This window comes from Nyctibius grandis, chromosome 28 (genome assembly GCF_013368605.1).
Source record: "Nyctibius grandis isolate bNycGra1 chromosome 28, bNycGra1.pri, whole genome shotgun sequence".
NCBI classification, from domain to species: domain Eukaryota; kingdom Metazoa; phylum Chordata; class Aves; order Nyctibiiformes; family Nyctibiidae; genus Nyctibius; species Nyctibius grandis.
This window is the reverse complement of record NC_090685.1, coordinates 5,976,982-5,996,782: the sequence shown is the minus strand read 5'-3', so window position 1 is coordinate 5,996,782 and position 19,801 is coordinate 5,976,982. Positions and strand designations below refer to the sequence as shown.

At 58.9% G+C, this 19,801-nt stretch overlaps 1 protein-coding gene across 1 annotated transcript; it reads right to left on the bottom strand.

The window, feature by feature from the left end:
• Positions 1 to 1,092: 1,092 nt before the first annotated feature.
• Positions 1,093 to 12,447, bottom strand: KCNS1 (potassium voltage-gated channel modifier subfamily S member 1). The gene is made up of 3 exons (XM_068419737.1): positions 12,409 to 12,447; positions 7,508 to 8,500; positions 1,093 to 1,548 (listed from the first exon to the last, which is right to left on the bottom strand). The coding sequence occupies exons 2-3, from the start codon at positions 8,471 to 8,473 to the stop codon at positions 1,093 to 1,095; spliced, it is 1,422 nt and encodes a 473-aa protein (XP_068275838.1). The 5' UTR covers positions 8,474 to 8,500; positions 12,409 to 12,447.
• Between the last annotated feature and the right edge of the window lie 7,354 nt (positions 12,448 to 19,801).

The following is a 19,801-nucleotide window of genomic DNA, read 5'->3' as shown; positions in this document are numbered from 1 at the left end:
GCTCAGGCGGGTGGGGGGTCCGGGCGGGAAGGGGACCCCGGCTCTCAGGCAGACCCCCCTCCCCGGCCGCGAGGTGACGATGATGAGGAGCAGCGCAAGGTCCCCTCTGCCCCTGCTGTCCCACAGCCATGGGGTGCTCCCCCCTGCAGAGGGGGTGTGTGCATGGGCTCCTCCGAAACAGCCGCCCCATGGCGTGGGAGCCCCATGGAGCGAAGGGCTTGGGGGGCAGAGCCCCACTGGGGGTGGCCCCTCGGCTCCCCCAGCTTGATCCCCTCCGGCTGCTCCTGCCTTGGAGGACAGTGTCCCTTTTGCCCGGTCACCCCAGTGGGTCTCCCCCCAGGCCGTGCCACGCTCCCAGCACAGTCCCCAGGTCCCTGGGCGGTCCCAGCAGTGGCAGCGCAGGAGAGCGGTTAAACCCCAGCTGCGATGGAAGGGAGGTGAGGTCCAGTCGGTCCCGCTTCAGGGACTGGGGACAGTGGGGCTCCTCCCGAGCTGGACACCAGCTCTCCTCCCACACACACTCATTTCCAACCCCTCTTCCCCCATGGCCGGCGGCACAGCTGAGCCTTTCGAGGCTGTTTCCAGCTGGGGGTAGGACGAGGCTGGGGCTGGAGTTGATGCTGGTCTGGCACAGGACCTGCAAGGGCAGCCAGCCTGGCCGGGGGCTGCCTCACCCTCAGGCTATTTAACCTCCCCCTGGACAACATGAAACCTCAGGGCAGAGGAAAATCCCCCTTCATGCAGCTGGGCAGTGCCTGATCGAGCATCATCTGTATTCCTTTTTTCTCACTCCCTTTCTGGCAGGGCTGTGTCCAGCGCTGCAGCCTCCCTTCGCAGCCCGGGGGAGCACGGCTGTGCTGGGTGAAGGCTGAGACACGTCCAGGCGGACCTGGCCGCTGCGTCCGGGAGGCTGGAAGCAGCCGGCACCCCCTGGGCATCTCCTCCACCCCCTCCTGTCCTTCGCAGGACAGGGGTGATGCCAGGAGACAGGGAGAGCCTGGCTCCTCCACCGTGTGCCGGTGCAACAGCTGTGCCGTGCTCGCAGCGAGCAAGTGGGTCCCACACACACCCCGGTGCCGCAGCGCGGTGGGTTCAGGGCGCGGGGTGGGCGCCGGGGGTCAGACCGCGGCGCTCGGGGCTGCCTCTGCCCAGGGAGGTCTCGCTCAGAGCCTCCGAGTCTCGGTCGCGGCTGGAGGTGCTCTCCACGTCCTCGGGGTCTTTCTTCCCACTGTTCCTCACGGCCGCCTCCAGCGCCTTCTGCTTGCGGTAGAAGTGGGAGAACTTGTTGAAGATGATGGTGATGGGCAGCGCCACGACCAGGATGCCCCCCAGGATGCAGCCCGAGGCGGCCAGCTTGCCCGCCACGGTGACGGGCACCACGTCGCCATAGCCCACGGTGGTCATGCTGACCGTGCCCCACCACCAGCACGCCGGGATGGTGTCGAAGCCCACATCTTCCTCCTTCTCGGCTGTGTAGGCCACGCCGGAGAAGACGGAGACCCCCACAGCCAGGTAGAGCAGCAGGATCCCCACCTCCCGGTAGCTGTGCTGGAAGGCAAAGCAGAGCCGTGGTCAGCAGGGCCACCGCACGGCCGGGACACTGGGATCCCGCAGCGCAAACACGGGGGACCTCGGTGCCTCTGCCCATCCCTGCCGTGGGATGTCCTGCTTTGGGGCTGGGCTGAGACGGGTTGGGGGGGGTGCGTGGGTGACCCCACACCCAGAGCGAGTCAGCCTGGGCACCCCCCGCCGCCCCTCTGCCCCCCGCCAGCCTGCGCAGGGAGGCAGTGCCGGGAGGGAAGGGGAGCCTGTGCTTCCCAGCCGGGGCTCCCGGGCAGAGCCTGCTCCCCTGCCTCCAGCGCTCCGGCCTGGTCTCAGCTGACAAGATTTAGACACATTTTCCTTTTATCTTGGCAGGTCCCCAGAACCACCTCGCAGGCAGCCTCTGAGTGAAGCGATGTGCATTTTCCTGAGACACGGGCGATGTGCTGGTGGGGAGGATGGTGCCTCTGCTCCAGGCTCAGCCCCAGCTCTTCAGCCCTGGGCTCCCCGGCTGCCAGGCAACCCCATAACCAGAGCCCCAGGACTCACCCTCTCCCCCCGCATACCCCACCACCACCTACAGTCCCGGGGTCCGTTTAACCCTTCGTTACACACCTGGGCAGGAGGGATTGGGGCACTCCAGCTAGCAGAGGTCAGGAGGCTCTTGCTCGTACACGCCGGTGCAGGATATTGCACTCACGGGATGCAGAAACTACCCCCTGCCCCAGTTTCTGGCCCTTGTGGTCCCATTCCTGGGGACACGTGAGCCCTGAGCTTCTGGATGACTTTAACCTGTGTTTGAGCTGGCTGTAGGACACCAGCAATCCTAAAGCAGCATAAGGCAGTGCTTGGCTGGGCTCGCTGCAGCACAGCCGCTCTGTTGCTCGGCTGGGCTGGGCAGCAGCTCCAGTGGCCCCACAGCCCCCCACAGCAGGGTCAGGCTCCCACCCCTCCCCAGCGCCCATGGGTGCAGGAGCCAGATGCAGGGGTGGGGGTCTCTGCACTGCCTTCTTGCAGAAAGAAACCTGTGTGGAGGCAGCCAGCCCCCCTGCTCTGTTCCAGCCACCAAATGAGATGAGGTTTCGTGGCTACTGGAGGCAAAGCTCCGGCTGATTCGACTTGGGAGGCACCAGCCCAGCAGCAAGTCTCTCTTGGCTTGGCACCCCAGCCCCAGGGCTGGGTGACAGGTTAGGGGTCAGCCGTTGGCACCTGCACAGCACCCAAAGAGCCCGGTGAGGAGTCTCTGGCAATGTCTGCAGAGGGGCTTGTTCCAGCGAGAGTTTTCTTGCAGAAACTGTTTCTGAGATAATGACATTTCCCTTCAGGTTTTGCTGCTCCTCCATGGGAGACTCGAAGTGAACCTCCGAGCTGACATGAATCCAAGCAGCCCTGGTCATCGGGTCAGTCCAGGGTTCCATCCATAGTCAGCGTGGGCTGGTCTCAGCACCCACCCCCATGGGGTGCTGCACCGCCAAGCTTGCTGAGCCCCACGCCAAGGGGTCTGGGAGCACCCACAGGAAGGGGGCCGTGGGACACCCAACATCCCAGGCTGGCACACGGGACCCAGAGGGGCACAGATTGATGGTAGAGGTGTGCAGCACTCCTTGAAGAAGCCATTTTTTTCTCAGGTTTCAAAGGAAAACATTTATGTTGCAGTCTTCCTTTGGATATTCTTAATTTTTGAGCAAAATATAAACCTGTGCCAAAAACCTGGGGTGGGAAAAGGCTGTGGGCAGTTGGGGGATGTCCTGGTTTCGTGAAGATAAAATTATAGAATCACTTTTCTGTTACATTTAGTTTCAGTTTGTGGCCATCCGTGGTGATCAAGGCCACTAGCAGTGAGAGCCAGGGCAGCTGCCCCAGGCTGGCCACAGGTGTGTGCTACATCATTAAGGTCCCTTCCAACTGAAACCATTCTATGATTAACGTCAGGTTCACTATAAATGGGAAAGCTTGTGGGGATGGGGGGGCTCTCCTTGTCCTAGAGTGGGAGGGGACTGCAGAGCCTGTGTTCTGGCAGGGCCAGGCTACCCACTGGCCAGTGCCAAAGTCACCGCCATCCCCACAGCACGGTGAGGCTGCTCGCCTTCTGCTTGTCACAAGCGAATTTCTTGGATGTTTCTGCCCACTCATCTGCCCCCTTGCTCGTCATCTTTTCGGGACAGGAAAGCAAAGCTCTGATTATGTTGGGTTTTTTTCCCCAGTCTCCTAGAATAAAGAGAATGCTTTATTTGAGACTGTATAATGACTAAATGAAACTACATTCGAGCAAAGCAAACAGCAGAAGATGTGGGAAAAGAGCTTCCATGGTCAAGACGAGACACAAAGGAGGTGGATTCGCAGCAGGGAGCGAGAAGATTTTGCTTAGACCGCTGGCAAAAGCTGCTCAGCTAATGCCAGTAATACTGAGGGGAAATAATCTCCTTCTCCGCTGTCACCTGTGGTGCAAATGCCCTATAGCAGCTCGGGGGAGCTCCTTGGGAAGGACAAACAGCTGAGTTTCAAGGATGTGTCACTTGGCCATGAAAGACTTGCTCCTGGCTGGAGCTTCACAGCACGTCTGTGTGTCCCAGCTGGGGAACAGCAGAGCTGAATAACCTTATACATTTTTAAAGAGTATCAGTTATGGCCCCGGGTTGTGTTGGAGGGCGAAGGGGAAGTCAGGCAGCTCGATAGCTCCTACTGCTTTGATTGACAAGCACGGTTAAGGCTCGAGGCACAGGGGAGGCTCCAGGAATCTCCCAGCTGATCCTCAGGAACTGGCTACCACCTATTTGCAGCCATTTATCCTCAAAATGTGTGGTTGGCTCATTGATCTGGGGACAGGCAGCCGCAGCTGGGATTCGGGTGGGGAGATGCAGTTTTAGCCAAGGTCCAGGTGGGCTGCAGGCTTAGCAAGCAGCCAGCCATGGGGGAGGTGATGCTGGGTGATAAAAGGCTCCAGCAAAACAGCCACCCCGAAGGCAGTCTCCTTGGGCTCCTGCCTTTGGGACAGCTGTGGGCCATGCATGGGCGCCTTCCCGTGCCGAATGCACATCTTTCCTCCAGTACAGCAGAAGACAAATGACATGGAAAAGCCTGGTTTGGGCCTGGCCGGAGATACCAGCGTGGGGACCGAGCATGGAGGTGGCCCGCAGTAGCGGTGATGCATCTGCTGCCTGGGGACGTGCAGCTCCGGCTCTTCCAACCCGTTTGGGTATTTAGGCCCCTAAGGGGACAGACAGCAGCTCCTGTAGATCCCTGCAAATGCCTAAATTACTCGGTGCCTAACACCTATCGACTGCCAGCAGGAGACAGGCACCTAACCTGCCCCCGGGAAGCTGCAACGGACGGTGTGCCTGGCAGGGAGGAAGAGAAGAGACGTGTGGGAAGCCTCTCCTCAAATTAAATAGACCCTGGATCAGGCCCCAAGCAATCTGAAGACCCTTCAGACTTCATGATGCACAAATGGCAGAAACTCCTGTGCTAGCACTTTCGTGGCAGGGGAACAATTACTTTTGTTGCCAGAGCCACCGCTCCCGCTTCCTGGCCGTTAACAGCCTTTACTCTGCTGCTGCTTTATGCTCTTGCCATAGGAAGTAAATTATGATTAACAAGACGTTGTAATTTACGTGCCCAGTAAATCACAACGCCGAGCTGCTGCGTCAGATTTGTGTCTTCGCTCGTCCCTGCTCGCAGCTGGCTCCGGAGTCCCGGCAAAGCGGCACCTCCCAGCACGTCACCGGGTGAATCAGCGGCTCGGCGGAGGCCGGAGCTGGGATGCTGCCGGCTCCCCGGATCTCATCTGCTGCTTAATAACGTGCAGATGAGTCCATCAGTCCCTGCTCTGCTGCAGTGTGGTGTTCACGCTTCAATGGAGCGCAGGAAGGGTTCGGGGAGCCCTTCCTGTGTGTACAGTTTTAGTTACGTTTCACAAGCAGTGTTACACGGGGCTGTCACTTGCTAATTGCTCTTTCAAGGTGAGTGTACAAAGTCAGCACGATGCAGGTAGGATTTCAGGCATCTTCATTTCAAACAATCCTCCCTGGCCCCTGTTTTCAGCAGGCTTTGTGGATGCCAGGAAATTTTCCCCCCCACTTACTGTGATGCTCTGTGGGCTTTGCAGGATTAGTGCTGGGCTGGTCCTGCTTCGCAGCAGAAGTTGGCAGAAGACCTTTCCTGCTGCCCGTCCTCATCCCCAGCCACATTCGAGGGTTGTTTTTCTCCACGACTCACCCACAGGAATGGGTCCAACCCTGGCAGTCGAGTCCTGCTGACACCAGGACATCCTGTGCCAGCCCTGCCACTGCTGCAGCAGCGAGAAAGGGGGTGTCCCCAGCCCGCTTCACCCCTGCGATGGCCCTTCACAGGGAGCAGCACCAGGAGCTGCGGGCCCCTGCCAGGCGCCGAGTGCGAGGAGAGTGTCCCTTGGGTTGGAGTTCAAGCTCCCTTATGAGGATTGCTCTCCGTGGCACACCATTTGTTTGAAGGGGGAAAAAGCACAGGGATGTTTGCATGAGCAGTGCTTGGAAAAACCAGTCGTCTGGTTTGGCCGTGGGGAGCAGAGGCAGCCCCGCGAGGAGAGGTTTGCCCCGGTGGCCTCCTGCCTGTGCCCAGCACAAGCCCTGCATGTGGTGGGGCATCGAGAGCATGAGTCACACTGCGTCTTGGCAGGCTTGAGGATCAGCTTTAGGATTTCTCTTGATGTGGTCCCAAGAACCAGAGACAATTAAAGGCTGAGTTTAATTGGCCTCTGCAGCAAGCTGGATTTCCTGTGTATGCACAGGAGGTGAGGGGACAGTTTAACCCCCCCCCCAGATTTGGGCATGTGGCCCTCAGCATGAGGGGGATGGAGGAGGGAGGGATGGTGAGGGAGAGCAGAGAGCCACACAGGTCACCACGGGTGGTCCGTGCTGCACAGCAGAGCTGCAGCGATGGCGGTTTGGGCTGCGGCACCAGGCTGGTGGGGATTCCATGATGGCTTCATGCTTTGACTCCTGCAGAGGGGTCTGGAGAAACGCAGCCTTGGGGCACGCTGCGGAGGCTGCAGACCGCCTCTCACCAGACCTGCAGGGGTGCCACCGCTCAGCATGCCTGGAGCCCGGTCCTTCGCTGTCTCAGCATCTCCTCATCCCGCTCTTCCTCCTGTCCTGGGGCCAGCTTCCCCCAGCCCTGCACACCGTGCTTTCCCCAAGCTTTTCCAGCACCCTGAGGGAGCTTCAGGTAGCCCAAGCTCTGCTGGGGGCATGGACCCTGCCTTGGGTTGGTTGTCCCAGCTCCTGCAGCTAACCCTTTGCTTTTCTATTGTTGCTTTGTGCCACCCGTGGTTAACCATGTGCTAGTCCCAGCCTCGTCATATTCTGGAGCATCCAAGTGTCAGCTCAGGACCAGGACCTCTGTGTCTCCCTAGATGGGCAGACACCAAGGGTTGGACACTGGCCTCTGGCCAGCTGACAGCATGCCCTTAGGAGGTTCCCCCTTCTCCCAGACTGGGGATAGGAGCAGCTCTGAGCCACACACACTGGTGCTGGCATACCCAGCAGCTGCTGGCTGGCCGGGTCCCTGCTCAGCAGGTTGCTCACAGCCCAACTAGGCAGTGGCCCACTTCTGGTGGGACATCACCATCCACCCATGCATGGCTGAATCCATTCCAACACCATGCAACAGGGCTTGCGCTCCACGGTGGGGAAGGGATGGACAAGTCACTGAAAGCACCAGTTCTGCATGAGGCAAAGTCTGCAAGCAATGGGGTGAATTGCTATTTGCTCTGAGTGTGTGCAAAGAGGACTCGTGCAGTGCTCCTCACGCTTGGTTTCTTTAGCAGACACACCACAGCCCATCCCACCCTTGCAGCAAGCTTGCCAGACACCACCCAGAGCGGGCAGCAAACTGGGAATGGGTACATCCACATCCCCCAGCCACACCAGAGGTCTCCTTGTTGCCCAGAGCCTAAAAGAGTAGGTAAGGAGATAGAGAGCCAGTTTACCTTCAAGGTGGCCCCCAGTGACCTCAGGCCAGTGGAGTGACGAGCCAGCTTCAGCACCCGGAATATCCTCATGAGCCGAAACACCTGCACGACCTTGCCCAGGTTGCCCAGCTCCGAATCACTGCCCATGGTCACGTCCACCAAGAGGGTGAAGTAGAAGGGCAAGACCGAGACAATGTCAATCAGGTTCAGCGGGTGCTTGAAGAACTTCCTGGGGTTGGGGGAGAGCAGGAGGCGGGAAGACACTTCGAAGGTGAACCAGGAGATGCAGAAATACTCCAGCTTGTGCAGGACGGATTCATCGAGCACGTTGCCATTCTCATCCACCTCCTGGTACTCAGGCATGCTGTGGATGCACATGGTGGCTATGGAAACCAGCACCACACTGATGGACACGAAGCTGAAGAGCTTGCTGGGGATGGAGTAGCCGGGGTTCTCCATGGTGAGCCAGAGGCGTTTGCGCACGTTGCCGCAGCGCAGCGTGCTGTAGCGCAGCAGGTCGTGGTTGATGTCAGAGATCTCATCGGGGGACGTGTCCACGCTGCTGACCTCGCTCTCCTCGTCCCAGTTGTGGTGCCGGCTCTCCAGCTTGCGCTCGTGGTAGCGGTAGCTGCAGCAGGAGTCCAGGAAGAACTCGTTGATGCCCCAGTACTCGATCTCCTGGCAGAAGGAGAAGACGCACAGCTCCTCCATGACGTGCAGCTTCCCCGTCTGGTAGAAGTGGAGCACGTAGAGGAAGAAGCCGGGGTTTCGGTCGAAGTAGAACTCCCTGGCGCTCACGTCGTAGTCATCGCAGAGCTGCAGGATGGACTCCTCCGAGTCGCAGGAGAGCAGGCGTCCCAGGCGGGTGTCAGGGAACTTGGAGAGGGCGCTGGAGCTGAGCCGCCTCCTCAGACCCCCCACGTTAATGTTGATAACGTCGTCCTCAAAACCAGGACCCCAGTAATTTAAGGTCTTGTTGACCATGATCAGCAGAGCAGGAGCTGGTTCCACCTGCGGGTGAGACACAGGAGGGGCTGGAGGGGACACAAGGCTCCCCCTGCTCTGGGTGCTGCTGGCAGGGAGAGGGCCAGAAGCACCCCGGGGAAGTGAGGGGGGTGTCTGTGTTTTGAAAAGTGAGGATCAGGGAGAGGGGAGGGGAGAGAAACAGCTTCGGGCAGATGTTCTTCAGTGGTATGGAAGGAAAAAAAAAGAAAAGCCAATGATTTTTCCAGGTCAAACTTTTCCTTGCTTTTTTTTAATCTCCTAAAACTTTCTCCCTTTGCTGATGGCCCAAGGAAGGCAGCTTACTGCACCTCCAGCACCTCACCCACGGGGCTTTCCTTGTTCAAACAGGTAATTAGTCACTGAAGAGAGGATTTATCCCCCAAAGAGCCTCCCCCATGGAACAAACAGAGCTCATCAAATCACCGCCGCAGTGATTCTGCCAAAGAGCTTTGTAGCCTGACTACCTGCGCTGCTAATTAGACCTGGTCAAAACGTCCTTCGATGGTGTCATCTACCCAGCAGCAAAGGCAGTTTTGCCAAAATCAAAGTGTTTCCACAGAAGGTGTCAGTTTTAGGGAGAATTTCAGTGGAAGAAGTGTCAAAACAATTCATCTGCCTGCTTTGTTTCCTCTTGTGTGTTCTGTCATGTAAAATATTATTTTTGTGATGTTGAAACATAACAAAACCATGATTCAGAATCATTGATGGCTCTGAATTAAAAACCTGTATGTTGGTGGAGAAATAAAAAAACAAAGTTTTGATTTCTAGTGTGTTTCAGGATTTTAGGAGCTTCTGGGAGCTGGGCTTTTCCATCCAGCAGAAATTCCATCTTCTAACAAGCGGCAGTTAAAGCATCTAACAAAGAGAAGCATTCCCACGCCTTCAAATGCATTTACCCGTCTTGCTTAGAATAAAAAGGCAAATCAAAAGGTTTCTGATCGTCCTGCATCCCCTTGAAATCAGATTTCTCCACCTACCTTATCCGTCAAGACGGCTGGGGATGCGCGGAGCAGACCCATACCCGCGCGGTCCCCCCGCTCCTGGCACAGGGGTGTTGGGTGTCCTCAGCAGGGACACTGGATTTACTCTCTTGGTTGAAGAATGACATTTTTCCCCACACATCGGCTACTTTGGAAAATCCCACTATTAGGTGTGACTTGCTCCTGAGCTCTGCTCGCGCTTCAGGGTCGCTGCTGGTACGGACACGACTCCTGCAGCTGGTGATGCTTTTGCTGCAGCGGCCACTGAGGCATTTGTGACCTCCAGACTGGCCTGTCCCCCATCCCAAAGGCTTCCCTCCCTGCTTTGAATCAGCCAGCTGCTTATTAGGAAAACCCCTCACCTTCTCCGCCTTGTGTCACCCTCTGAAGTTTTCAGACAACTTTTAAGTGACACAGGGACAGAGGCCACAGACAGGTAGCAGGAGCCGAGGAAAAGGCTGCAGCAGCCCCTGCGGAGATGTCGAGGTGCCACCCGAGCCCATGCAGGACAGTCTGGTCCTACAGCAGTCACCCAGGGCCAAGGCCAGGTCAGTGGCATGAGGTGGGTCCCCCCTGCCCGGGGGAATCCCTGTTCCCCTGCGGACCCCATTGCACCCCAGCCTGCCTTGCTCACCAGACGTCCCATGGGGTTTCTGGGGCAAACACCAAAGCAGGTAAAGGGATCTGCGTATTTTCCAGTGTCTGAGAGACAGCGTAAAAGGTTTGTCAGACCAGGAGGGACCTGGAGGGCATTTTCACATCTAAATCTGAAGGTCAGAGCAGGGCTGGAAAGGAACAGGTACCGGAGTAATGGTTAGAAATAAACCCCAGAGGTATGTTTTTAAGCTGAGCAGGGCTGTGGGTGCAGCAAATGCCAGATTTCTGTGAAACAGCCTGGCAAAGGCATCTGCTAACTCCACTGCATCTCTGAGCCACGGCTGCTTAAAGACACAGGCTTTGCACCACAAAGCCAGCGCTCCCTGTTACATCGTTATATGGTGTCTGAAGGAGGCGACTGGCTTGTGATAAGCCTCAGAGTTTAATGGACTCATTGTCTTGCCTTTCAAAGGGGAGGGAGAAAATAGAAGGATCAACTTTTTTAATGCTTAAGACAAAGGGAAGGGAGAAAAAGGGGGAGTAAACACTTTTTCAGGGATAAATTGGAATTTCTGTGACAGATGAGCTTTTCCAGGGAAGACATCACACAGCCCATCTGTGGGGTGGGGGTGACTAATCCAGGTTCCTTCCAGAAGGGTGTTCACACATTCAGGCTCCAAACACACACGGAGGGGCCATGGGGCTGGGTCTGTGGGATCCAGCTTATCCCACACCCATCCTCAGCCTCTCTCCGCACCCGTCCTATACAGCAGCAGCTCCGGGAGGCCAGGCCAAACGTCACCAAAATCCATGGAAAGGTGGTTTTAGGGCTGGGCTGGGGCACGGGGCAACCTGAGTGGCTACTGGAGGCTGCACTGGAATGGCAGGACAAGCCTAAAGTGATTCAGGACCGTCCCCAGCACACGGCTGTGCTGTGCGGCTGCGGCTCCGCGTGAGACATGCCAAACCCCGAGAGCTGGGAAGGAGCCAGCTCCCACTTCTCTCCCAGCTCAAAAAGAACAAGTGGGTGTCAGGACCCCGCAAGGCTTCGTACCCCAGGGAAAGCCCTCCCTCCCTCCCACACAGGGAGCAGGGCGAGGAGAAGGGTCACGAACTGTCTGAGATGCTCCTTTCTGATGTTCGCTTCTGAATAGAGCAAATTATTTCTGCTCACATACACCTTTCGTCTAGGAATCTAAAGCAGCAATTAGTAGCTTTATAACTCTTTTGCTTTCTTGTTTCACGACTAGCTAAGCTCAGCTTTAGAGCAAAACTGGGGTTTGAACTAAGACCTGGTGTGATCTCCCCGATCAGCAAAGCATGCGCCTGTCTCACACTTGCAGAGGTATGTGCTGGGAAACAGAAGCTTACTTTGGGAGAGTTGGGTGGGTTTTTATTTTAAAACACAATGGACAGAGAATACAAATGTGTCTGTCTGGAATAATGTGGATTTGCAAAATTTTCCTTTAGTTAACCCAAAACTTCCACGAATGATTAGAAAAATACAACAGATAAAGCCAGTCTCTTTCTGATAAATTTTGAAGTATATTGTAAGCTACTTTAAGGAGACAACCATCAGAATTACACAAGCCCAGTGTGAGCTGAGTACTGGGCATTCAAATGAATATGTATCTTGTGAAGAAAAAAATCTCTGATATATGCATTTATGACAGTAAAAAATATAAAAATAGATCAAGCATATCTGTAAAAAATGCTAGAAGAGCTTCCCTTGACAACGTATTTTTTTCTTAAAGGCTTTCAAATGGAAGTTATGTATATTTATTCTAACGAGCAGAGGGGACCTGAGGGAGTGGGAAGGAGGATGCTAATAGACATTCAAGTGAGGATGCAGCAAGCGCAGGGAGTATCGCACACAGGGGCTTTTCCAACCAGGTACAATGGATTTAGATTAACAGTTCAAATAAAAAGCCCTGTACTTACAGCTCAGCGAGGCTTCCCAGCGGGTAGTCGTGTGGCTTGTCTCAAAGGAGCCATTAGAAACGCGTAGAGAAGGAGCAAACCCTTCATCCTCTGCCTGTAGCCCAGTCTTAAACACCCTGTCACCCCAGGCTTGTGACCCTGCACGTCCCCGGTGTGTGGGGCTGGCGGCTGCAAACCGCTGGAGGAAGTCCTGCGTGGGATGCCCATGGGGCTGGGGTAGGGCTGGGGGTCTCCCGCTGGGTACCTGGCGGGGGGCAGTGGGGCTGACTGACCTCCAGTGGGGCCGGGTGTCCCCATCAGCCATGTGCTGGGGGAGGACTGGGGAGATGCCTGCTTTGTGGGCATCCAAAAGTGCCCCTGCAGAGCCCTGTCCCCATCGCTGTGTGTCCCTGTAGCCCTCGGCCTGACGATGCCCAGGACCAAGCCCTCCCTTTGGCGGTGGCGGGGTGGCCAGGCGGGCAGGGGGAGCAGGGAAGGGGGATTCCCACCGTGGCTGCTCCCTGCAGGCACAGCATAAGCTGCTGCTGTTCGCTGAGAGGCCACCAAAACGCCCAGGGCTGGGGATGCAGATGACGGGGGGGACTCCCTGCTGGCTTCGGGGTGCAGGAGGGGGCGATCACCAATAGCTCGGCTTTCTGCTGCGAGCGGGCAGCCCAGCGCCTGCTGCAGACCGTGCCCTGCCCTGTGCCAGCCTCTGCTCCCAGGTCCCACGCAGTGGGTGCATGGCTCTCCGGAGGGGACCCCCGCACCCTGCCCTGTTCCCTGGGGAGGAGGCGATGCAGCCGCCGTGGGGGGAAGGCTCCGGGGAGAGGGACCCTCCTACACCCGCCTGCAGAGGGACGGGGAGGGGTATCCCCGGGCGCCGGGTCCCAGCAGCAGCCCGGGATGCGGGTGCTGGCACGGCGGCTCCCTGCTCATCCCGGGGTGTCGGTGCCTCGCTTCCCCGCTCTGCCGCCGCCCCCGGCCCTGCTCACCCCCGCATGCCGCTGCTCTGGTTGCCCTCTCACCCCGGGATGCCGGTGCCCCGGGTGCCTGCCGCGCCCCAGGGTGCCGATCCCTGCGGTGCCCGGGGATGCTGGTACCCCGGCTTCCCGGGATGCCGGTGCTCCGGTCCCTGCTGTTCCCTGGGTTGCCGATTTCACGGTCCTCGCCGCGCCCCGGGATGCCGGTGCCTCGGGTCCCGGGGATGCCGGTGCCTGCAGCACGCCGGGATGCCGGTGCCCCGGGTTCCCGGGATGCCGGTGCTCCGGGTCCTCACTCCGCCCGGGGATGCCTCTGCCCCAGTCCCCGCCGCACCCCGGGATGCCGCTGCCCCGGGTCCCCGTGATGCTGGTGCCCGCCGCACCCCGGGATGCCGGAGCCCCGGGTCCCCGCGATGCCGGTGCCCGCCGCACCCCGGGATGCCGGAGCCCCGGGTCCCCGCGACGCCGGTGCCCGCCGCACCCCGGGTGCCGGAGCCCCGGGTCCCCGCGATGCCGGTGCCCGCCGCACCCCGGGTGCCGGAGCCCGGCCCCGCGCCGCCTCTCACCTGCCTCGGCGCCGCCCCCGCCGCAGCGTGCGCGCCCGGCGCGGAGCCGCGGAGCCCTGCGGGGCCGGCGGCGGCGACAGGAGCTCCGCGGGGCCGCAGGGCGGGGGGGTCCCTCCCGCCGCCCCCCCGGGGTGCCGCCCCCCTGCCCGCCCGCCCGGAGCCGCGGGGCGGGAGCGGGGAGGCCCGTCCCCGGTGCCCGTCCCCGGTGCCCGGCTGCCCCCCGGGTGCTCTGGGGCGGCCCCCGAGCTCTGTGCAGGGGAGAGGGCTGGGGATGCCGGGGGGAGCCCACCCCGTTCCCCCGGGGAGCCCACCGGGACCACAAAACGGGGGACGCGATTTGGGCAAAACCAGCTGGCGGGTGGGCACAGCTCCGGTGCGGGGCAGGCGGCAGCGCTGGGGTGGGGGTGCAGGACCGAGCTGGGGCTGGCAGAGGGATGGGAAGCCTGGGCCAGGCGTGGGTACCCCTGTCCCCATCGCCTTACCTGCTAGAAGTGTCCCGAGCAGCCGGGAGAGCCTGCGGGACGGCGGGTGGGAGCCGCGGTGGGGGCACAGGCCTCGTCCAGCCCTGGCCTACCCCAGCTCTTTGCAGAGCTGCCCAAGTGGCCAGCTCTGCCTTTGGGGGGCCGAGCCCCCGGAGCCCCCAGCGTGCTGCCCCGTGCCATGGGTGTTCAGGCCGAGCAGGGCCCCAGCAGCGGTGCTGCCCTGTGCCAGGCAGACGATGCACCTCTGCCCTCGCAGACGCCCTCCACGTGATCCAGCTCCATCTTCCTCTTTGGGACAGGGGCTGCGCAGGGCACTGGGGCAGCCCCCCGGGGAAGAGCCCCCCTGGCTCGCTGAGCTTCCCGCTGTCTCTTTAATGGAGGTGGGTGAAGGCAGAGAGTCCCAGGCATGGCACACTCTGGGTTTCAGGTCAGCGAGCTGCCGATGCCACCCGGGGCCAGCCCCGCATGGTCTGGGGATTGCCGCAAGCACACCAACTCCCCTAGAAGTCAGCTGCTGGAGCAGAGAAACGGGAAAGAGAGGACGGGAGACCTTCCCGGGGTGACGGCCGGGGCTGCGTGTCCTCGCGGCGATGGCTCATTGCTCGGCAGCCAGCACAGAGCAGCTGTGTCAGACAGACGGCTCGCACGGAGCCAGACTTCACACCACCCTCCGCATGGCGGCCGTCAGCCTGCTGATTGCAGCCCAAGGGGCTGGGGCCTGTGGGTGCTCGCCCTTCTCTGGGCTTGCACGTGGCTGGCTGGGAGCTCTTTTTGGTGGCGAGCATCCTGCCCCCCGCCTGCACGCCTGCCTCCCGCTGCCGCGTGTGCTGCCAGCCCCGTCCCCGCGCCAGGCAGCGCTGGCTGCTGCGGGGCCGTCGGCGTGTGTCCGTGTGTGTGATGTGTCAGGCTGTGTGTCCATGTGTGTGGTGTGTCAGGCTGTGTGTCCATGTGTGTGGTGTGTCAGGCTGTGTGTCCATGTGTGTGGCGTGTCAGGCTGTGTGTCCATGTGTGTGGTGTGTCAGGCTGTGTGTGCCGTGTGCCTGTTTACATGGGAAGGAGGCAGCGGAGGGAGGGGGAAGGGACGACTTTGAGGGAGGCTTCAGAAAAGCAAAAAAACAAATGGAGGAGGAAAAAAAAAAACCAACAAAAAACTACTGAAGGAAATTCCTCTGCTCTGTGATATGAAGCAAAAAGCATTTGTTTTTATGGCAATTAGGGACGGCTGAGCATCCCTGGAAGCTGCAAGATAAGGATGCCCGGCTTTGTCTGCTCCGGCCACTTGCAGCAGCTTCAGCCCAGCTCACAGCAGGTGCTGAGCCCACGGGGTGCAGCCCACGGGCTGGGAGGAGGGCTGGCTCCTGCTGGGGTTCTCTCTGCCTGTCACCGTCATCCTGTGACTGGGGTGAATTTTCGTTTCCCTTCTGAAAATATTTCTCAGCCAGCCATTTTTCAGAGAAGGAGCCGTGCCCTGAAGGCCGTGCAGGCGCTGTGAAGATGCCCGCTCCATCAGCACTTTGTCTCTGTACCAGAGTCATACTTACACACTGCCACAGGGCAGACCGGAGCCCTGTCCCTCCTAAAACCATCTCTCCCTGCTGAGTGTCCCCTGGGCCGTGCAGAGGAGGTGAAGCATGAGTGGGAAGAGAGGCAGGGAGCTGCCAGGGCTCTGCCCCCAGGCTGGAGGAGTCACCCTGGGCAAGGGCTGGGGGGACAGGGAGGGCAGACACCTCCATGCCTCCTGCTGCAGCTCAAAGCCCTGGCTGGAAGCAGCTGCAGGAGAGCAAAGTTCACCTCCCGAGGTTGCAGATGCCTCATTTAGGCTTGTGCTGGCATCGCAGCATCCTTCAGAGGGGACTGAGCTGCAGCATCAATGGTACCCGAGGTGAATTTTCCCATTGCTGCACACACTCGGATGCAAAAGGCCTGACTCGCCTATTAACCGACCAGAACTTGTTGGCCTGACTTTGCACTGACACTGGCAAGCCGTGGCAGGAAAGGGAGACTCCAATTTTAAGGCTCTTTCCCAGCAAATTGGGGGGCAAGGGGCCTTCCTCGGTGCAGCCGGGTTTGCAGCCGCGCTGGGAGGGTGCAGCTGCCCATGGCACGGGCCAGCCCCACGCCGCCGCCACGACTCCTGAGCTAACTGGCAGTGACGTGGAGACGGGAACAGGCAGAAAATCAGGTCAGCTGGAAACACCTCGCCATCTCTTCCTTTCATGTCTCCCCTCATCTTCCTCTCCCGGGGAAGGCAGGTCTCCTCCCGACGAGGCCCGGGGGCATTATGTCGATAACCAGACGGCAAATCCTCCATGTCAGGACGGGGGGTGAAACCTCTTGCCGTGGTCTCGTCTGCAGTCTGGGAGCAAATCGCAGAGGCAGGGCGAGTCTGAAGCCAGCAGCCATTTCAGTGCTGCAGTGAGTCATCCCGAAAGGCGCTCAGCTGGTGGCACCTCCCTTCCTTTCTTCTTTCTGCCTTTTTTTTTCAAATGGCTGATGTAGCAATAAATTAAAAAATAGGGGAAAATATATACGAATATAGCACATCTGCAGAGCTCCTTTAATTAAAAGAAAAATCTTCAAGCACTTCTCAGACCCTTGGACATCCGTTGTGAAAGGCTGGAGCCGCTGGGTACCTGCCACGGGGGCGGTGGGATAGAGCGGGGCGAGCACTGGTGCACCGTGAGCGCAGGGGCACCCGAGGAGCCGGCTGCCGACGGGGGCTGGTTAATGCTGGGCACACGAACACAAAGTGTTTAACAAATAGCCCTTTCTAGAGGGAAAGAGCTGAATTAGGGCAGACGCAAAAGCCTGCTCTTGCGTTTCTCCGTGGCAAAGACCTTTGGGCTTTCCTTAATACTCATTTTTCCTGGTGGTTTCTGCACTTGCTGCTGTGTTTGTCCCCCCCGGGGCCTCCCACGAGCTCTGGAAGGGGGTTGCTCTGGCCAGAGGGGTTTGGGCAGTAGAATCGCTGCTGTCTTCGTGTCAGAGCCCAGGTTTTACAAAGCCAGCTATGGGATTTTCCCTGCCGTACAGCTGGCCTGGCTGTTTGTTGCTGTATTTTTGTAGTTGTTTTTTTTTTTTTTTTACCAGGACTCTCTGAAGAAGCCTCAGAGGAGCAGCCAGGGGTGCAGGGGCAGACCCAAGGACGAGAGCTCGCTGGCTGAGCCTGGCTGGTCGGGAGAGGCACGGGCACTCGCTCCTGCGAAATGCACCCGCGATCCCACGCTCCATTGCCTGCTTCCCCCAGCACTGCCCTGTTCAGGGCACCCCTCACTCTTCCATTGATTTACGGGGTCCAGGGCTTGCCTTTTTAACTAGATTCGGGTACCAAAAGAGGACATATCGACCTTCTTTCCAAAGCCTTGGAGCAGTGGAAGAAGCATTTGCATCCCAAGAAAATACCCGCTGGTGGACAGCCCGTACCGGGACACAGTGTGGCACCCAGGGAGAAGCCCCGTTTGCCTGGGCCCTGGAAGGAGCCTCCTGATGACATTTCAGAAAAAGTATTCTATTTTTAGTGGCCACAGCGCACAGAGCCGGGGAGTCAGTACGTGAGTGCTGGCCCAGCCCCGTGCTGGAGCCTGGGGCTGATGCGAACAGCAGTCGTGCATCTCTGAGGGTGCTCGGAGCAGCGGCGCGGGCTGCCCTGGGCTCACGGACGTGAGCGAGTTGCAGGAGCTCCTGAAGCAGAAAGGTATTTGGGCAACAGCCCATCGCCTGCTTTTGGGCTCCGCTCGGTCAGGCTGCGATCGTGTTGGGACCAGGGTGTTCCTCTGCTTTGCACCGTGGCTCTGATTTGCTCCTCGAAGCTCCGAACCTCCCCGTTTGCCTGCCTGGGCAAGAACACGGCACGACGGTCTGCGATGCTGCGCTGCTTTTGCTCCCTGACTAATGTGAAACCCGGCTTCATGAATCATTCATGAAGCTTTATTTAGTGTAATGATTTCTGACATCCAGTGCCCGGGAATAGCATTTGGGGACAGACCGTTTGCGAGCAGCGAACTCCAGAAATAACGAGCTGACGTTTATCACATCTGAGCTGGGAACAGGCAGAAGGGGAGGGAGAGGGGCGAAGCAGCCGTGCCTCCGTCGGAGGGAACCACAGGTTCCTCTCTAATTAGCCAAATGTGTAAAAGCTAAATATTGACATAGCTTCGCGGTTCCCTGTGTCTTGCAATCACATTGCATGTTATTAACCTACATAGTTGTCGGGGAAAGGAGCATCTGTGTGTGCCTTGGCACGGGCAGGGCTGAAGAGGCAGGAATTCCCCCGTGCGATGCTGCTGGTGCTGGTGGGAAGCCAGTGCTGGGACCCCAAGGAGCTGAGAAATGGCTTTGTCACCACAGCTGGAGCTGGGGAGTGGCAGGAGCTCACCTGGGCCTGATAGCATAAATAGCCCACCCTCCTCTTCTACAGCACTTTGCTATGGGGAGGCACTGGTTTTGGTTGGGAAGGTCTCTCTGCAGGTGAGTAGCTCCATTGGGGAGGGGGTGTGCGTGTACCCTGGTACCTGTGCTGGATTTGGGGGGGTGGTGGTGAGTTTGTGACCCTGACCTTGCCCAGAGCACATGTGTGGGCCATGAGCTGGGACCTGTGCCACAGTTGGGTGCGTGAGCAGGGGCTGTTGCAGGGCAGGTGTCTATGGGAGGTGCTTTGCTCACTGCTGGTGCTTTGCTCTCTGCAAACTGCTTTGTGTGAGTCTTCAAGTGTTCTGCCAGCCTCTGCCAGAGCTGTTTTCAGTGTACCATCCCAGCTGAATGCAGATATCAGCCTGGCTGAGGGACTGCGGGTCTGGCCCTGGAGCCAAGAGCTGGGGCTGCAGAGAGGGCATGGGAGAGGGAGCCCAGCAGCCCCAGCCCTGCCTGTGCCACTGCCCAGCCTCCTGCTGAGCTCCACACAGGCCTTCGTGCGGAGAAAAGAGGTTTCTGTCTCCTCCACTCTCTTTCTGTGTGGGGACGAGGGACTGCTGGCATGCAGGGATCTCTCCCAGCTACAAGGTGCTGCCGGCGCCCCATTTTCTGCCTTCCTTTCCTTTTGGTTCCCTGGCTCAGGGAAGCCCTGCCAGCATCTGCCAGGCTTCCTGGGCGTGCAGCAGAGAGCAGCTTGGTGAGGATTCCTGGTGGGATGAAGAGGGGATGGAGCCAAGCGGCTCAGCACAGCTCTGCTGCCTCTTGGCTGTCATGGGGCACGCAGAGCTGTTTCTGTGCCAGATCGAAGTGCTTCATCACAAGCAACTTGGGAAGCTTGGCAGCACAGTCCCATCCCCTGCCAGACCCTGCTGTTCTGGGGCTCCCCACCACACAGGGGGCTGCGTGCGGTGCACAGCCGGGGTGATGTGCCAGAGCCAAAGGGATAGCTTCCACCCCGGCTGTCTCAAAGGCTTCGTGGTGGCACCTGCAGCCTCCCTCCACGGTGCAATCCCCCTCTGCCCTCCCAGCACAGCAGGAGCTGGTGCCGCATGTCCCCCCTTGCTGCATTTGGGTAGGGTGGAAGGACACTGGGAAGGGTTACTGGTGCATCGTGGCCAGGCAAGCTGAGGCGTGTTCATAGCAAGACTCCAGAGCAGGAAAAGGGCATCCCTGTGTCTTCAGAAAGAAAATGCTGGAGGGCATCAGCTGCTGTGAGCCAGCTCTGGCCCTGACCACCCCCTCCCTGCAGCTGGAGGGTGACTAGGTCCAGGTGAGGAGCTGACTTTGTATAAATCTTCCCACAGAAGAAAGCACAGAGTGACTTCATACATCTGTTGACCTTCAGCAGGGTGAGGATGGTTTATTTTTC

Excerpts from the sequence above, each read along its gene's own strand:
- KCNS1 (XM_068419737.1), bottom strand. The coding sequence starts at position 8,473 with ATGGTCAACAAGACCTTAAATTACTGGGGTCCTGGTTTTGAGGACGAC. Across the intron at positions 1,549-7,507 it reads CACTGGGGGCCACCTTGAAG|CACAGCTACCGGGAGGTGGG; the intron begins GTAAACTGGCTC and ends TTTGCCTTCCAG.